Source organism: Drosophila santomea, chromosome X (assembly GCF_016746245.2).
Source record: "Drosophila santomea strain STO CAGO 1482 chromosome X, Prin_Dsan_1.1, whole genome shotgun sequence".
Classification (NCBI taxonomy): domain Eukaryota; kingdom Metazoa; phylum Arthropoda; class Insecta; order Diptera; family Drosophilidae; genus Drosophila; species Drosophila santomea.
In genome coordinates, this window is record NC_053021.2 from 12,729,326 (window position 1) to 12,749,462 (window position 20,137).

Genomic DNA, 20,137 nt, shown 5'->3' on the forward strand with positions numbered 1-20,137 from the left:
GAAAAGAACACACATAGTAACTGGTGTAGTGGGTGTGTGGTGGCCAACCTACCTTGCCGCACTGCTTGCACTTGCCCTTCTCCAGCTTGCGGTGCACCCAGTGGTGGTGGGTGGTGGTCTGCTCCCGGTACTGCCGGATGCCCACATCCCGGTAGGTGGGTTTGCAGGCCAGGGTGCTCTTCTCGTTCACGAACGGAATGCAGTTGTGGTGCGCAACCAGTTGGCAGGCGGAGCACTTCATCCGCTGTCCGCTTTTCTGAAAGAGCACAGAAACGCAGCGATAAAGGATAAGCTGTTGTGGTGACTGGATACTGTGGTTTCGCTTTTCGCTTTTCGGCTACCTATCACCTGCAATTGAAACTGCCGTCCAGGTACATGTAAATGATGTGTACCATATGGCTTCTGGGAAGCGTCCCTTTGTAGTTGCAATATGTAATTAATTTCGCGGCATTCCGTCTTTTGTTTGCGCTAATTAGCAAACTCCCACATTTCAACAAAACCGCGTTCAAATGACGACGGTGCTGCAATTGCGGCCAACGTTCTCGAAAATGCAAACTTCGACAATTAATTGCTGAGGTTGCTGCGGTTTGACAGGTGAAAACGGATTCCCGCCAAAGGCAGCGGTGCCTCAGGTGTCTAAAAGTTGTGTTATCCTTGCGCAAAACTAAAGAAAAACCTTGTGCTAGTTGGCTTCACTTTTGCCAAAACTGCATCTGCATCTGTAGCTGTATCTGTATCTGTATCTTTTTCTGATTCTGTTTTTGTTCAATTGTTTTTGTTTTAACTTTAAGTAAGATACGCTTGAGCTGGCCAATTTCGCAGATTCGCAAGCGAACGCAGATTAAACTGGCAATTAAAGATGCATTTTAATGGCTCTTTGCCATATATTTATACATACTTATTTTCTGCTAGCCCGATCTCGACTTTTTACCTTAGCCCACCTTAATTTATGGCTGCAAATAGATTGAGATAAGACAGGACTTGCCACAGCAGCAGTAGTGGCAAGTAGGACTGCCTGCCCCATGTGACTTAACATATATTCCTCGGCTTTTTCCCTTCCCCCTTCCCATCCTCTTACTTGACAATGAGCCTGATAAAGTACATATTCTGTTGCTTTTGGCTGGTCGCTGCCCCAAAGTGATGACACGCCCATCGTTCTTATCCAAAAAAAAAAAAAAAAAAAAACAAAAAAGAGAAGAGAAGCGAAGAATTTTTTCGCCTTTATTGCGTGAATGTTGGACAGACACGCAATAAATAAATTACGCTCACATGTCTGTAAGCTGCCCTTCGCTTCGAGCTCTTCTTTTGTGTTAATTGAATTGAAGGAATGCTTTCTGGGTTTTAGGGGGCGGAAGGAGATTTCAATTGGCATTTGCCATTGCCGGGGACATCATTCACTTACAATGCACTCCTCATTCAGGCAGCACAGATCGCCGGAGGCGGAGGTGGGCTTCCAGTAGTGCTCGCCCTGCACGGCATTCTCCGTCCAGTCGGGCACAATCCGTATCGGTCTCCGGGAGTTGCTGGCCGAAGCGGTACGCCTGCTTGGGAAGGGGATAGTAATAAAATAGATTAAATACTATAATGATATGTATTACAAGTGTTGTTATGCTATTGGCATCGATAAGCACTGGAAACGTGGCTATTTCATTTTGTGTGTGATGGCTTTCCTTCGGAAAATGCGAATTCTTCAGCATTTGCTATGCAGGCCACAGTTTGTGGTTTATGGTTTAAAGTATTCTTTAAAGCTAGAGGTTTTCCCCCACATTCATTTTAAATGCTTCCCCCTTCTTCTTTCTTTTTTTCTTTTGCAACTTTAAGCGTGGGGGAATCCCCTAATGAATATTTCAGGGACTCACCTCTTCCGGCGCCACGCCCCCAAAGAGTCGAGCTTCCGCTGGCGGAAGGCCGACTTCCGTTGCATACCGATTGAGGAGCGGCGAAAGCGCCGCACTCCCCCCGCTCCCGCCGCCCCTCCGCCGGCTCCCACCACGCCCCCTCCCACACCGCCCCCAACGGAGCCGAAACTATCGCTGCGCTGCAGTCGACGTCGTGGCTGCGGCAGCGACGGCGACAGAGGCTGCGATGCGGTGGAGTTGCTGCCATCGCTGTTGCTGCTGCTGCTGCTGCTACTGTGGCTGCTGCAGCAACTGCTGATGCTGCTCCTGTGCAGCGCATTGGCCTCATCCTCGTCATCGTCCACGTCCACCTCGGCCTCGTACTCATCCTCCGTTTGGAACTCCTCGCGAACCGCGTGCAGCAATCGCTCCATTCCGAAAATTGCTGCAGAGGTGTTGTTGCTGCTGTTGCTGTTGCTGTTGCTGTTCCAGTTGTTGCTGCAGTTGCTGTTGCAGTTGCTGCTGCAGTTGCTGCTGCAGTTGATTTTGTTGCAAGTGTCGCAATTACAGTTGCAAGCTTGTGTGCACGCACTGTGGCTATAGTTGCAATCGCTGCTGTTGCCGCTAGTTTTATGCTGACTGCTGCTGCTGCAGCTGCAGTTGATATTGTTGCAGCTACTGCAGCTGCAGCTAGTACTAGTAACTATGTTGTTGTTGCTGCTCTCCTCGCTATAGCCGTCGGTATTGGGGCAGATATTGCAATTGCAATTGCAGTTGCAATAGATGTTGCTGCTGCAAGTTGTCGCGTTGCTGTCGCTGGTTTCTGTGCTGATGTTGCTGCTGCTGCAGCTCAAGTTGTTGCAGGTATCAGTGTTGTTGCTGCTGCTGCAGCTCAAGTTGTTGCAGGTATCAGTGTTGTTGCTGTTGTAGTTCCAGCTGCTGTTGCTGTGGCTGCTGGCGTCACAGTTCAAATAAGATATGAACATGGTTTATACAATGACTTATTTTTTCCACATCCGTTCCCCTTTTTTCTTTCTATTTTTTTTTTTTTTTGTCCACCTTGCTTTCTCACTTTGCTCGCTTTACATTTCACTTCACTTCATTACACACTCGCTGTAGTCTGGTGATTTTTTCGGTCTTTTTCTGTTGCTTATTTGCATTCAGCTCCCAATCTCGCCATTCCGATTCCGATGCGGATTTCGATTTTGGTGACTCTGCTTCTGTTTTTGTTGCTGATTCTGTTGCTGATTCTGAATCCGATTCTGAATCCGATGCGGTTTGTGCCTCCACTTCTGCTACTGTCCGTTTTCGTGTCTGCGGCTGTCATTATGGCGCAAAAAGATTGCCCGGAGATTCTGTTTTTGGGTTCGGCTTGTTATTATACGGTTTTATACACTATAACCCAGCAATTATTTGCGCTACTCTAAAAATTGGATGTATGGGATAGTATGGAATATTCAGGCACTTAACATTCTTTAGAAACGATACTGATATGCTGGCTAAACCGTTCTATATATTCTATAGCTTCATATATGTATATATTATTTTTACAGTTCCCTGTAACTAAATAATTGAATAAGTATATCCTGTTTTTTTAATTATAATAATGTAAAGAGTAAAGAAAATTCGCCAGAGTTGTAGGATAAAAAGAACTTCGACGTAAACCCTATTTGGATATGAAACCGCCCCTCTCGCTCACTCCCCCCCGCTTGCTGTCTCGCTCTGGCGCACAGCTAGTACTATTAGTATGCGTGTGTGCTTAATACATTTGTATACATTTTGTTTATGTGCATTGTAATTAAATTCTTATCAGATGGAAATACATACAGAAAAATGTGACTCGATTTTCTAGTCGTCTTTGTAGTTTTATTTTTTATTTTTTTCCTGACTGCGTACTAATCTCTTTTTCAGTGAGGGCGTTTTATTGGCCTGACAAATTGCTGGTTCGCAGATTTTCCATGTCAATTGTCAAAGTTTTCCACGGCTTTACTTCTGCCTAATATCATTTTTATTTTCAGTTTTTTGTCGGCTTTCCTTTTGGCGCGTTTTATGCGCGAATTGTGCGCGTTTTGTGCGCGATTCGTGTGCGTTTTGTGTTCTGTTTCTGACGCGCTACTCAAATTTGGATCCACGCTTGATTTACCGTTAAATGTAGCGTATCCGTGTGTGCGGATGAGTGTGTGTGGGTGTACTAACACACCTACACTCACTTCAATTTCCAAAGCATTCTTACATGTTTTTGTGTTTAAATTTAAGAAAAAGGTTGAAACATATAAAGTTACCTTTAATTACTGCAGCAACTAAATATTTGCAGTTCATTTAACTCTTTCAATAGCGTCAAGAATTTAGCAAAGAAAATGCTTCTAAGTAAGTGAAGAAAGGACAAGAAATTGTGTGGGGCTTTTTCAGAGTTGCAAAATTGAATTGCAAATCAATTTGCCGACTGCAGTCTTAATATATCACAATGGACGCTTTTCCTTGGGCAGAATTGCTCAGGGAAAAGTCCAAGGGGAAAATCGACTTGAAATGGAAATCAATGCTGAGATGGCTTTGTGCTAATAGTTCATCAAATAACTTGGCAAAATCATTGGGAATTCCATTCCATTTCGCCTGCGTTCCGAACTGTCCGTTCAAATATACTGAACTTTTCATATTAAATTCGATATCAAAATTGTGCACACTTGCATTTTGTCGCCTTTATTAAAGGGTAATTAAACCATATATTCCATAAATTCCAACTAATTATAAAATACTCGAATTAGTCAAAGCAGTCTTGAAAGTCGAAATACAATCCTCTAACAACCCATTGACATGCTGGTCATTCAAAGCAGTTAGCCCCCCGAAAAAGAGGCAATCATCCCCAATTAGAATCGTTTGATACCAAATATGAGTGACCACAGCAAAACTGAAAGCCCCAAAAAACACAGACAAACAGGCAAACCGAATAAAACGAATAAAACGAAGCCAAGCAAGACGTAACAAAACTTGAAACGCAATTTCAATTCAAATGTGATTAATTTCGATGTCGACTGCCTTTGAAGAGGTTTTGGACATTGCGGCGTGGGAGGGAGGTGGAAGCTTTCCACATTGGGTGTGTGTGGGTGGAAAAGCGGGGGAAAAACCGGTGGAAAGCGGGCAAGCGCTCGCCTAATGAAAGGCAAACTGTCGTCGGTGGTCCGGACTTGGTAATGGGATTGAGATTCCGGGGAGGAGACAGCTCCTCTGCCTCCATCTTGCCTTCTTTTGCCATCTTTTGCAGTGTGGCCCCATTGACAAAATCGATAAAAACCTTGAAATATCTTTGCGTATTTCAATAATGACACTTTGCATTTGCCACCACCATTTTCCAACGAGCCATTTGACTTTGACATAATAAAATCGAAAATAAAAATGCACTAATAAATAAATATTCAAAAGTGCTGCATGAGCAGCCAGTGAGCGTCATCAAAACCGCATAAAAAATATATATAAATACCTTTTTAACCCCTAAAAGGGAATTGTGGTCTCTCAGCTGGCCATTAATTATCGCCCACAACTGTCCGCTTTAAATGAATCCTGTACCGATCCTAGCCAAATATATATACATATATGTATTTTGCGACTATAAATATCAGTATTTTGATCAGAACTTTCGAAATATTGGTCCGAATATGGAATGGCATACCTCCTTGAGCTCGTAATTAAATTTCCCATCAAACTGTGTTTTCAAAAAAAATAATTTCCTTTTTTCACTTTTCTTCCAATTTTTGGTGATGATTTTTTGGCGAAAATCACTTTTCTGTCATTTTGCGACTATAAATATCAGTATTTTGATCAGAACTTTCGAAATATTGGTCCGAATATGGAATGGCATACCTCGTTAAGCTCGTAATTAAATTTCCCATCAAACTGTGTTTTCAAAAAAAATAATTTCCTTTTTTCACTTTTCTTCCAATTTTTGAGGATGATTTTTTGCCGAAAATCGCTTTTCTGTCATTTTGCGACTATAAATATCAGTATTTTGATCAGAACTTTCGAAATATTTGTCCGAATATGGAATGGCATACCTCGTTGAGCTCGTAATTAAATTTCCTATCAAACTGTGTTTTCAAAAAAAATAATTTCCTTTTTTCACTTTTCTTCCAATTTTTAAGGAAAATTTTTTTGCCGAAAATCGCTTTTCTGTCATTTTGCGACTATAAATATCAGTATTTTGATCAGAACTTTCGAAATATTTGTCCGAATATGGAATGGCATACCTCGTTGAGCTCGTATTTAAATTTCCCATCAAACTGTGTTTTCAAAAAAAATAATTTCCTTTTTTCACTTTTCTTCCAATTTTTGAGGATGATTTTTTGCCGAAAATCGCTTTTCTGTCATTTTGCGACTATAAATATCAGTATTTTGATCATAACTTTCGAAATATTGGTCCGAATATAGAATGGCATACCTCGTTGAGCTCGTAATTAAATTTCCTATCAAACTGTGTTTTCAAAAAAAATAATTTCCTTTTTTCACTTTTCTTCCAATTTTTGAGGATGATTTTTTGATGAAAATCGCTTTTCTGTCATTTTGCGACTATAAATATCAGTATTTTGATCAGAACTTTCGAAATATTGGTCCGAATATGGAATGGCATACCTCGTTAAGCTCGTAATTAAATTTCCCATCAAACTGTGTTTTCAAAAAAAATAATTTCCTTTTTTCACTTTTCTTCCAATTTTTGAGGATGATTTTTTGCCGAAAATCGCTTTTCTGTCATTTTGCGACTATAAATATCAGTATTTTGATCAGAACTTTCGAAATATTTGTCCGAATATGGAATGGCATACCTCGTTGAGCTCGTAATTAAATTTCCTATCAAACTGTGTTTTCAAAAAAAATAATTTCCTTTTTTCACTTTTCTTCCAATTTTTGAGGAAAATTTTTTTGCCGAAAATCGCTTTTCTGTCATTTTGCGACTATAAATATCAGTATTTTGATCAGAACTTTCGAAATATTTGTCCGAATATGGAATGGCATACCTCGTTGAGCTCGTAATTAAATTTCCTATCAAACTGTGTTTTCAAAAAAAATAATTTCCTTTTTTCACTTTTCTTCCAATTTTTGAGGATGATTTTTTGATGAAAATCGCTTTTCTGTCATTTTGCGACTATAAATATCAGTTTTTGATCATAACTTTCGAAATATTGGTCCGAATATGGAATGTCATACCTCGTTGAGCTCGTAATTAAATTTCCTATCGAACTGTGTTTTCAAAAAAAATTATTTCGTTTTTTCACTTTTCTTCCAATTTTTGGTGATGATTTTTTGGCGAAAATCGCTTTTCTGTCATTTTGCGACTATAAATATCAGTATTTTGATCATAACTTTCGAAATATTGGTCCGAATATGGAATGGCATACCTCGTTAAGCTCGTAATTAAATTTCCCATCAAACTGTGTTTTCAAAAAAAATAATTTCCTTTTTTCACTTTACTTCCAATTTTTGAGGATGATTTTTTGCCGAAAATCGCTTTTCTGTCATTTTGCGACTATAAATATCAGTATTTTGATCAGAACTTTCGAAATATTGGTCCGAATATGGAATGGCATACCTCGTTAAGCTCGTAATTAAATTTCCCATCAAACTGTGTTTTCAAAAAAAATAATTTCCTTTTTTCACTTTTCTTCCAATTTTTGAGGATGATTTTTTGCCGAAAATCGCTTTTCTGTCATTTTGCGACTATAAATATCAGTATTTTGATCAGAACTTTCGAAATATTTGTCCGAATATGGAATGGCATACCTCGTTGAGCTCGTAATTAAATTTCCTATCAAACTGTGTTTTCAAAAAAAATAATTTCCTTTTTTCACTTTTCTTCCAATTTTTGAGGAAAATTTTTTTGCCGAAAATCGCTTTTCTGTCATTTTGCGACTATAAATATCAGTATTTTGATCAGAACTTTCGAAATATTTGTCCGAATATGGAATGGCATACCTCGTTGAGCTCGTAATTAAATTTCCTATAAAACTGTGTTTTCAAAAAAATAATTTCCTTTTTTCACTTTTCTTCCAATTTTTGAGGATGATTTTTTGATGAAAATCGCTTTTCTGTCATTTTGCGACTATAAATATCAGTATTTTGATCAGAACTTTCGAAATATTTGTCCGAATATGGAATGGCATACCTCGTTGAGCTCGTAATTAAATTTCCTATCAAACTGTGTTTTCAAAAAAAATAATTTCCTTTTTTCACTTTTCTTCCAATTTTTGAGGATGATTTTTTGATGAAAATCGCTTTTCTGTCATTTTGCGACTATAAATATCAGTTTTTGATCATAACTTTCGAAATATTGGTCCGAATATGGAATGTCATACCTCGTTGAGCTCGTAATTAAATTTCCTATCGAACTGTGTTTTCAAAAAAAATTATTTCGTTTTTTCACTTTTCTTCCAATTTTTGGTGATGATTTTTTGGCGAAAATCGCTTTTCTGTCATTTTGCGACTATAAATATCAGTATTTTGATCATAACTTTCGAAATATTGGTCCGAATATGGAATGGCATACCTCGTTAAGCTCGTAATTAAATTTCCCATCAAACTGTGTTTTCAAAAAAAATAATTTCCTTTTTTCACTTTACTTCCAATTTTTGAGGATGATTTTTTGCCGAAAATCGCTTTTCTGTCATTTTGCGACTATAAATATCAGTATTTTGATCAGAACTTTCGAAATATTGGTCCGAATATGGAATGGCATACCTCGTTAAGCTCGTAATTAAATTTCCCATCAAACTGTGTTTTCAAAAAAAATAATTTCCTTTTTTCACTTTTCTTCCAATTTTTGAGGATGATTTTTTGCCGAAAATCGCTTTTCTGTCATTTTGCGACTATAAATATCAGTATTTTGATCAGAACTTTCGAAATATTTGTCCGAATATGGAATGGCATACCTCGTTGAGCTCGTAATTAAATTTCCTATCAAACTGTGTTTTCAAAAAAAATAATTTCCTTTTTTCACTTTTCTTCCAATTTTTGAGGAAAATTTTTTTGCCGAAAATCGCTTTTCTGTCATTTTGCGACTATAAATATCAGTATTTTGATCAGAACTTTCGAAATATTTGTCCGAATATGGAATGGCATACCTCGTTGAGCTCGTAATTAAATTTCCTATAAAACTGTGTTTTCAAAAAAATAATTTCCTTTTTTCACTTTTCTTCCAATTTTTGAGGATGATTTTTTGATGAAAATCGCTTTTCTGTCATTTTGCGACTATAAATATCAGTTTTTGATCATAACTTTCGAAATATTGGTCCGAATATAGAATGTCATACCTCGTTGAGCTCGTAATTAAATTTCCTATCGAACTGTGTTTTCAAAAAAAATTATTTCGTTTTTTCACTTTTCTTCCAATTTTTGGTGATGATTTTTTGGCGAAAATCGCTTTTCTGTCATTTTGCGACTATAAATATCAGTATTTTGATCATAACTTTCGAAATATTGGTCCGAATATAGAATGGCATACCTCGTTGAGCTCGTAATTAAATTTCCTATCAAACTGTGTTTTCAAAAAAAATAATTTCCTTTTTTCACTTTTCTTCCAATTTTTGAGGATGATTTTTGATGAAAATCGCTTTTCTGTCATTTTGCGACTATAAATATCAGTATTTTGATCAGAACTTTCGAAATATTGGTCCGAATATGGAATGGCATACCTCGTTAAGCTCGTAATTAAATTTCCCATCAAACTGTGTTTTCAAAAAAAATAATTTCCTTTTTTCACTTTTCTTCCAATTTTTGAGGATGATTTTTTGCCGAAAATCGCTTTTCTGTCATTTTGCGACTATAAATATCAGTATTTTGATCAGAACTTTCGAAATATTTGTCCGAATATGGAATGGCATACCTCGTTGAGCTCGTAATTAAATTTCCTATCAAACTGTGTTTTCAAAAAAAAATAATTTCCTTTTTTCACTTTTCTTCCAATTTTTGAGGAAAATTTTTTTTGCCGAAAATCGCTTTTCTGTCATTTTGCGACTATAAATATCAGTATTTTGATCAGAACTTTCGAAATATTTGTCCGAATATGGAATGGCATACCTCGTTGAGCTCGTAATTAAATTTCCTATCAAACTGTGTTTTCAAAAAAAATAATTTCCTTTTTTCACTTTTCTTCCAATTTTTGAGGATGATTTTTTGCCGAAAATCGCTTTTCTGTCATTTTGCGACTATAAATATCAGTATTTTGATCATAACTTTCGAAATATTGGTCCGAATATGGAATGGCATACCTCGTTAAGCTCGTAATTAAATTTCCTATCGAACTGTGCTTTCAAAAAAAATAATTTCCTTTTTTCACTTTTCTTCCAATTTTTGAGGATGATTTTTTGCCGAAAATCGCTTTTCTGTCATTTTGCGACTATAAATATCAGTATTTTGATCATAACTTTCGAAATATTGGTCCGAATATGGAATGGCATACCTCGTTAAGCTCGTAATTAAATTTCCCATCAAACCGTGTTTTCAAAAAAAATAATTTCCTTTTTTCACTTTTCTTCCAATTTTTGAGGATGATTTTTTGCCGAAAATCGCTTTTCTGTCATTTTGCGACTATAAATATCAGTATTTTGATCATAACTTTCGAAATATTGGTCCGAATATAGAATGGCATACCTCGTTGAGCTCGTAATTAAATTTCCTATCGAACTGTGCTTTCAAAAAAAATTATTTCGTTTTTTCACTTTTCTTCCAATTTTTGGTGATGATTTTTTGCCGAAAATCGCTTTTCTGTCATTTTGCGACTATAAATATCAGTATTTTGATCATAACTTTCGAAATATTGGTCCGAATATAGAATGGCATACCTCGTTGAGCTCGTAATTAAATTTCCTATCGAACTGTGCTTTCAAAAAAAATTATTTCGTTTTTTCACTTTTCTTCCAATTTTTGGTGATGATTTTTTGCCGAAAATCGCTTTTCTGTCATTTTGCGACTATAAATATCAGTATTTTGATCATAACTTTCGAAATATTGGTCCGAATATAGAATGGCATACCTCGTTGAGCTCGTAATTAAATTTCCTATCGAACTGTGTTTTCAAAAAAAATTATTTCGTTTTTTCACTTTTCTTCCAATTTTTGGTGATGATTTTTTGCCGAAAATCGCTTTTCTGTCATTTTGCGACTATAAATATCAGTATTTTGATCATAACTTTCGAAATATTGGTCCGACTATGGAATGGCATACCTCGTTAAGCTCGTAATTAAATTTCCCATCAAACTGTGTTTTCAAAAAAATAATTTCCTTTTTTCACTTTTCTTCCAATTTTTGAGGATGATTTTTTGCCGAAAATCGCTTTTCTGTCATTTTGCGACTATAAATATCAGTATTTTGATCATAACTTTCGAAATATTGGTCCGAATATAGAATGGCATACCTCGTTAAGCTCGTAATTAAATTTCCCATCAAACTGTGTTTTCAAAAAAATAATTTCCTTTTTTCACTTTTCTTCCAATTTTTGAGGATGATTTTTTGCCGAAAATCGCTTTTCTGTCATTTTGCGACTATAAATATCAGTATTTTGATCATAACTTTCGAAATATTGGTCCGAATATAGAATGGCATACCTCGTTGAGCTCGTAATTAAATTTCCTATCGAACTGTGCTTTCAAAAAAAATTATTTCGTTTTTTCACTTTTCTTCCAATTTTTGGTGATGATTTTTTGCCGAAAATCGCTTTTCTGTCATTTTGCGACTATAAATATCAGTATTTTGATCATAACTTTCGAAATATTGGTCCGAATATAGAATGGCATACCTCGTTGAGCTCGTAATTAAATTTCCTATCGAACTGTGTTTTCAAAAAAAATTATTTCGTTTTTTCACTTTTCTTCCAATTTTTGGTGATGATTTTTTGCCGAAAATCGCTTTTCTGTCATTTTGCGACTATAAATATCAGTATTTTGATCATAACTTTCGAAATATTGGTCCGACTATGGAATGGCATACCTCGTTAAGCTCGTAATTAAATTTCCCATCAAACTGTGTTTTCAAAAAAAATAATTTCCTTTTTTCACTTTTCTTCCAATTTTTGAGGATGATTTTTTGCCGAAAATCGCTTTTCTGTCATTTTGCGACTATAAATATCAGTATTTTGATCATAACTTTCGAAATATTGGTCCGAATATAGAATGGCATACCTCGTTAAGCTCGTAATTAAATTTCCCATCAAACTGTGTTTTCAAAAAAAATAATTTCCTTTTTTCACTTTTCTTCCAATTTTTGAGGATGATTTTTTGCCGAAAATCGCTTTTCTGTCATTTTGCGACTATAAATATCAGTATTTTGATCATAACTTTCGAAATATTGGTCCGAATATAGAATGGCATACCTCGTTGAGCTCGTAATTAAATTTCCTATCGAACTGTGTTTTCAAAAAAAATAATTTCCTTTTTTCACTTTTCTTCCAATTTTTGAGGATGATTTTTTGCCGAAAATCGCTTTTCTGTCATTTTGCGACTATAAATATCAGTATTTTGATCAGAACTTTCGAAATATTGGTCCGAATATGGAATGGCATACCTCGTTAAGCTCGTAATTAAATTTCCCATCAAACTGTGTTTTCAAAAAAAATAATTTCCTTTTTTCACTTTTCTTCCAATTTTTGAGGATGATTTTTTGCCGAAAATCGCTTTTCTGTCATTTTGCGACTATAAATATCAGTATTTTGATCAGAACTTTCGAAATATTTGTCCGAATATGGAATGGCATACCTCGTTGAGCTCGTAATTAAATTTCCTATCAAACTGTGTTTTCAAAAAAAATAATTTCCTTTTTTCACTTTTCTTCCAATTTTTGAGGATGATTTTTTGCCGAAAATCGCTTTTCTGTCATTTTGCGACTATAAATATCAGTATTTTGATCATAACTTTCGAAATATTGGTCCGAATATGGAATGGCATACCTCGTTAAGCTCGTAATTAAATTTCCCATCAAACTGTGTTTTCAAAAAAAATAATTTCCTTTTTTCACTTTTCTTCCAATTTTTTAGGATGATTTTTTGCCGAAAATCGCTTTTCTGTCATTTTGCGACTATAAATATCAGTATTTTGATCATAACTTTCGAAATATTGGTCCGAATATAGAATGGCATACCTCGTTGAGCTCGTAATTAAATTTCCCATCAAACCGTGTTTTCAAAAAAAATAATTTCCTTTTTTCACTTTTCTTCCAATTTTTGAGGATGATTTTTTGCCGAAAATCGCTTTTCTGTCATTTTGCGACTATAAATATCAGTATTTTGATCATAACTTTCGAAATATTGGTCCGAATATAGAATGGCATACCTCGTTGAGCTCGTAATTAAATTTCCCATCAAACCGTGTTTTCAAAAAAAATAATTTCCTTTTTTCACTTTTCTTCCAATTTTTGAGGATGATTTTTTGCCGAAAATCGCTTTTCTGTCATTTTGCGACTATAAATATCAGTATTTTGATCATAACTTTCGAAATATTGGTCCGAATATAGAATGGCATACCTCGTTGAGCTCGTAATTAAATTTCCTATCGAACTGTGCTTTCAAAAAAAATTATTTCGTTTTTTCACTTTTCTTCCAATTTTTGGTGATGATTTTTTGCCGAAAATCGCTTTTCTGTCATTTTGCGACTATAAATATCAATATTTTGATCATAACTTTCGAAATATTGGTCCGAATATAGAATGGCATACCTCGTTGAGCTCGTAATTAAATTTCCTATCGAACTGTGTTTTCAAAAAAAATTATTTCGTTTTTTCACTTTTCTTCCAATTTTTGGTGATGATTTTTTGCCGAAAATCGCTTTTCTGTCATTTTGCGACTATAAATATCAGTATTTTGATCATAACTTTCGAAATATTGGTCCGACTATGGAATGGCATACCTCGTTAAGCTCGTAATTAAATTTCCCATCAAACTGTGTTTTCAAAAAAAATAATTTCCTTTTTTCACTTTTCTTCCAATTTTTGAGGATGATTTTTTGCCGAAAATCGCTTTTCTGTCATTTTGCGACTATAAATATCAGTATTTTGATCATAACTTTCGAAATATTGGTCCGAATATAGAATGGCATACCTCGTTGAGCTCGTAATTAAATTTCCTATCGAACTGTGTTTTCAAAAAAAATTATTTCGTTTTTTCACTTTTCTTCCAATTTTTGGTGATGATTTTTTGCCGAAAATCGCTTTTCTGTCATTTTGCGACTATAAATATCAGTATTTTGATCATAACTTTCGAAATATTGGTCCGAATATAGAATGGCATACCTCGTTGAGCTCGTAATTAAATTTCCTATCGAACTGTGTTTTCAAAAAAAATTATTTCGTTTTTTCACTTTTCTTCCAATTTTTGGTGATGATTTTTTGCCGAAAATCGCTTTTCTGTCATTTTGCGACTATAAATATCAGTATTTTGATCATAACTTTCGAAATATTGGTCCGAATATAGAATGGCATACCTCGTTGAGCTCGTAATTAAATTTCCTATCGAACTGTGTTTTCAAAAAAAATTATTTCGTTTTTTCACTTTTCTTCCAATTTTTGGTGATGATTTTTTGCCGAAAATCGCTTTTCTGTCATTTTGCGACTATAAATATCAGTATTTTGATCATAACTTTCGAAATATTGGTCCGAATATAGAATGGCATACCTCGTTGAGCTCGTAATTAAATTTCCTATCGAACTGTGTTTTCAAAAAAAATTATTTCGTTTTTTCACTTTTCTTCCAATTTTTGGTGATGATTTTTTGCCGAAAATCGCTTTTCTGTCATTTTGCGACTATAAATATCAGTATTTTGATCATAACTTTCGAAATATTGGTCCGAATATGGAATGGCATACCTCGTTAAGCTCGTAATTAAATTTCCCATCAAACTGTGTTTTCAAAAAAAAGAATTTCCTTTTTTCACTTTTCTTCCAATTTTTGAGGATGATTTTTTGATGAAAATCGCTTTTCTGTCATTTTGCGACTATAAATATCAGTATTTTGATCATAACTTTCGAAATATTGGTCCGAATATGGAATGGCATACCTCGTTGAGCTCGTAATTTAATTTCCTATCAAACTGTGTTTTCAAAAAAAATTATTTCGTTTCTTCACTTTTCTTCCAATTTTTGATGATGATTATTTGCCGAAAATCGCTTTTCTGTCATTTTGCGACTATAAATATCAGTATTTTGATCATAACTTTCGAAATATTGGTCCGAATATAGAATGGCATACCTCGTTGAGCTCGTAATTAAATTTCCTATCGAACTGTGTTTTCAAAAAAAATTATTTCGTTTTTTCACTTTTCTTCCAATTTTTGGTGATGATTTTTTGCCGAAAATCGCTTTTCTGTCATTTTGCGACTATAAATATCAGTATTTTGATCATAACTTTCGAAATATTGGTCCGAATATAGAATGGCATACCTCGTTGAGCTCGTAATTAAATTTCCTATCGAACTGTGTTTTCAAAAAAAATTATTTCGTTTTTTCACTTTTCTTCCAATTTTTGGTGATGATTTTTTACCGAAAATCGCTTTTCTGTCATTTTGCGACTATAAATATCAGTATTTTGATCATAACATTCGAAATATTGGTCCGAATATGGAATGGCATACCTCGTTAAGCTCGTAATTAAATTTCCCATCAAACTGTGTTTTCAAAAAAAAGAATTTCCTTTTTTCACTTTTCTTCCAATTTTTGAGGATGATTTTTTGATGAAAATCGCTTTTCTGTCATTTTGCGACTATAAATATCAGTATTTTGATCATAACTTTCGAAATATTGGTCCGAATATGGAATGGCATACCTCGTTGAGCTCGTAATTTAATTTCCTATCGAACTGTGTTTTCAAAAAAAATTATTTCGTTTTTTCACTTTTCTTCCAATTTTTGATGATGATTATTTGCCGAAAATCGCTTTTCTGTTGCATATATATAGATATTCTTTCATTCATCCATTCATTTGCACATTTAAGCCAATGAGAAATCCATTTGAGCTGGCCCAAATGAAAAATTATCTGCACGTCCTGGCCAACGTTTTCGTCCTGTTCTTTTGCTCCTTCATTTTGAGATTGCGATTAATGCCCTGGCATTGGAATTGAAAACGTGGCAGCAACTTTCGACCATCTCTCCCTCCCAAAAAACTCAGCTCCTGAGTTCCTGAGCTGCGAAATGGCAACAACTTGAGAAAAGGATTTAAAGCTAATGAATATTAACAATAGCGCGGCCACTTAGGGCTGCACTGCGAGAATCTGGCCAGTAGGCATTTGAAAATATGTACATAAAGAATACTACCCATTTTTATGTCAGCAAAAATATGGAGTTTAACACTGCCTTTTGCCATTGAAGGTTTCCTAGCAGTTCGCTCGTTTTTATAGAGTATAATTTCAAACTGATCTTCAATTTCTCCCCGTGTAACCGTCGTGGAAACGTAGTGCATCCGGCAAATGGTCAGAGATTGGGCTCCCAAACGAGAAGGGGAAGTGGGGAGCAGGTCGAGGGGTACTAAACGAGCGGGGGCTGCAAATGAAATGAATATTTCTTAATTGGCATTAAGCGTTTGGCCTGCCGGTGAGGTGTTTTGCGCAGGCGAAGTGGGCGGGCCTTGGACTTGATAACAAGGCCAACACAAAAGGCAGGGACCTGCAAAACATTTCAATAAGCGGAGAGCAACAGGACCTGCAAAATATGCATGGCAACAAGGGGGGGGGAGGAGGAGCAATCGCAGGACTACGGACAAATCTCTGGAGAAAACTTTGCAGACGGATACGGATACGAATGCATAGAGACCCTGATCCAGATGCTGATGTTCGCCCTGGCATTTCTATTCAGGCCCCAGGGCATTCAGTGTCTGTGTCAAAAAGTTTTGCCAACAATTAATAAACTTAAAGAGGAATCAAAGAATTTTACAACTCAGCAAAGGCTCTCAAGGAGGTATAAAAAGTGGAACATATTCTGCAAAAATATTGCCGACAATTTGAGTGCCTTAATACCATACCAAGAAAATGGTACCTCTTTCTTATCAGGGGAAATGAATTAAGTGTTTTTTTTTTTTGTAGTGGAAAGTGCCTTGAACCCCCATATCTGGCTCATATCTCAACTGTTTATATTCTGTTGCCGTTTCGCAACTCTGTTGGCTAAAACTGGTAGCTATTTGCCTAATCTATTGCACAATCTGGAATTATCTGGGGCTACTAGAAATTTATGAATGAATTTAAGCGGCTGGCAAACAAACAAAGGCTCCAAGAAAACGAAATCTCTTAGAAAAGGCAAAACATCTGACCGCTTTAAAAAAAATATATATATATTTAAGACGTCACACGTTTCTTGGAAAAGACAGCCCATTCAAAAGGTTATTAATAAGTTGCACGAGTTTAGAAAATTATGGCGAATCGCTGAATCTGATTAAAATGTAATACATTTCCATTTTCTCCTTTCTTCAACACTTTAATTGAAATACATTGTTTGCTTTGTTTGCCAGTCAGAATGAAGAAAGCAGAGGCGAAAGACGACAACGACATCATATTTTCCGATTTTTTACATTCTTTTTTTTTTTTTTTTTTGGTTTTTTGGGTTTGTTTTTTGCTAAAAATACTTAAGTTAATTATGAGAACAGGCAGCGGGCAAGTCAAACATTTCAAATCTAAAACATGTGTGTGACTTGATATTTATTTTTAAATCAGCAATTATATGTGTTTTTCTCGATTTTCACCGCACTACATGCGGCAGGTGGAAAATGCGGGGTGGGGGGAGTGGTAGCGGGAGAAGTTATCCCCCTGGATTTAAGTGTAAATTTATGCCGGCATAAATTACGACTGGAAATTAGTTGCCGATAATATTGCCATACGCTTCGATGAAGATGCATATGCGCGGCTTTTCGATGAATGTGATATGAATATTTCTTTAATTTTAATATTATTTTTAAACCGCCGGCTCACGTGGCGTATGCGCAATATGCAGCACCCCTTCGCCATTCCCCCCCTCCCCCATTCACCATTCGAAAATTTCGTGGGCGTGGCCGGCCGGGCTCCTTGATTTGTGTCTTGTGATGTTTTTGGCTGGGCGCAGCTGGCAAAACACGCCAAAGCGGAAAAAAGAGGAAAAAGGGGAAAAAAAAGAGGGGGAAAATGAGGAAAATAACAGCAGCAAATCGACAATAAATCAAATCAAATAAACGAAATGCGACGTACTTTGACTCTCTCCCTTCACTTCCCTCAGCCAGCAAGCGCACACCATAGTTTTCGCCATAGTTTCGCTGATGATAATGAGTGCGAAATTCTCGAAATGTCATGGCTGGCAGTTGGCCTTTGGGTTCAAGATGCCAAGCAGTAAGAATATTTCGACTATATGCACTTGCTCGCTGTTGCAGTAAAAGTGGAAGTCGGCCAAGAAGTGGCCGCACAATAGGGCCGATAAATGCCGTGCTGTGTTGGCCAAGCAATTACGATATCGTTTTTGGCACCAAAACTCAACTCACAGCGATTGCAATAATGCAATGATGCTGGCTCACTTGAGTTTGTCTGCGGTTCAGCGCAAAATGTATCTAGATACATATGGCAGATGCATATGGAAGGCTCGAAAAGTAGCCTCAATGTCAGCGAAATTCATAAAATACATATATGAATTTCTAACCGCTTAAGCGAAATATTCCAATCTGTAGCAATCATTGTGGAAAATTTAAACATGTGTACACATTGATTTTCTGCCAAGATATCGTGTAATACTTAATAATTTGTGATTGGGCCAAAGTCCAAGGAACCGAATTGATGCCCTGCCAAGCACATATACCATATATACCATACTATCCCATATATCCCACATATATATCTATTAGTATTCTGCGGTTCAAAATGACCGCTCAGCATTGAACTCCCGATGACCCCTGACTATATCGTTTAATTCGCACTTTATATCGGCGACGTTGCTTCGGTTTGCTGCTTTTCAAGTTCATCGGTTAATTGAATTGAAATTGTTGAATTTCCTTCGCTTTTGTCTCAATTAAGACACACTTGGCGTATTTCGGTGGCCACGGGTTATTTTTACGCCAAATTGACTTCGTTTTGACCCTTTGCGCTCTTTGTTTTGATTTTCCCCTATTCACTTTTTTTAATTTATTTTTGAGCTTTTTTCTTGTTATTTTGAGCTACACACTTTGTTGCACTTTGCTGGCTTTTCCGTGGCACTTTTTAATTTGCGACACGCGCGCACCGTGCGTTATTTTATTAATTATTCTATACATTTTTCGGGCTAGAATTTTCCGCCAGATTTTCCGCTTTTCCCATTCTATATTCTTTTCGCTTTTCGGTTCTTTTGCTGGCGGCAGCATCCAACCGCACAAGGCAACTGAGCGGCGGGCGAGCGAACCGAAAGTGAACAAGAGCGGCGACTGTGGCGCCGGCAGCGACGCAAGCAGCGGCGGTAGCAGCGACGCAAGCAGCGACGGTAGCTGCGGCAGCGGCGGCACACCAGTTGGCACTTTGTCACCTCAAACTGCGGCCGCTTTTCGCCTTTTCACTAGACGCCACAGCGTGGTGAATTTTCCACAGCAGCATCGGCGATCAGTGCTGCGCATTTGGCTATGGAATAGCTACATAATAAGCCGATCTTCGAAGTAATATTTTCTTTAGTTTTAATTACTATTCCAAAGTATACGATTCTTGTACCGATCATAGCACAAAATTATACGTTAAGTTCATGTTAAGTTATGTTAAGCTAAGGTTTGAAAATTCAAATTCTAGTTTCTTTTTAAACAAATAATTTGAAACTGTTGTTAACATTTTTATTTTAATGCGAGCAATTTGTATAATTATACCCGTTACTCGTAGAGTAAAAGGGTATACTAGATTCGTTGAAAAGTATGTAACAGGCAGAAGGAAGCGTTTCCGACCATATAAAGTATATATATTCTTGATCAGGATCAGTAGCCGAGTCGATCTGGACATGTCCGTCTGTCCGTCCGTCTGTCTGTCCGTCTGTCCGTCTGTCCGTCTGTCCGTCTGTCCGTCTGTCCGTCTGTCCGTATGAACGTCGAGATCTCAGGAACTACAAAAGCTAGAAAGTTGAGATTGAGTATACAGACTCCAGGGACATAGACGCAGCGCAAGTTTGTCGATTTAGGTTGCCACGCCCACTCTAACGCCCACAAACCGCCCAAAACTGCCACGCCCACATTTTTGAAAAATGTTTTAATATTTTTTCATTTTTGTATTGGTCTTGTAAATTTCTATCGATTTGCCAAAAAACTTTTGGCCACGCCCACTCTAACGCCCACAAACCGCCAAAAACTGTCCTTCGCTCTTACACTAGCTGAGTAACGGGTAT

The 20,137-nt window shown here is 36.5% G+C and overlaps 2 protein-coding genes across 29 annotated transcripts in view; one reads left to right on the forward strand and one right to left on the reverse strand.

Annotated features, from left to right (window-relative positions):
- Positions 1 to 20,137, forward strand: part of LOC120457299 — a 140,678-nt gene that overhangs the window by 31,066 nt on the left and 89,475 nt on the right. The gene's annotated exons all lie outside the window — the stretch shown is intronic.
- The window catches only part of LOC120457292 (eye-specific diacylglycerol kinase), a 121,386-nt gene that overhangs the window by 10,697 nt on the left and 90,552 nt on the right, over positions 1 to 20,137 (reverse strand). For 12 of the 26 annotated variants that reach the window (XR_005616927.2, XM_039644768.2, XM_039644771.2 and 9 more), the window contains 2 exons: positions 1,403 to 1,541; positions 53 to 256 (listed from right to left, as the gene is read on the reverse strand). Coding sequence is in view for 25 of the 26 variants with exons in the window: in XM_039644768.2 (XP_039500702.1) it covers positions 53 to 256; positions 1,403 to 1,541 (343 nt within the window). In the remaining variant the exon portion in view is untranslated. Of the gene's footprint in view, positions 1 to 52; positions 257 to 1,402; positions 1,545 to 1,859; positions 3,283 to 20,137 lie in introns of those variants that run through there. The other 14 variants (XM_039644767.2, XM_039644764.2, XM_039644755.2 and 11 more) reach the window with 4 other exon arrangements.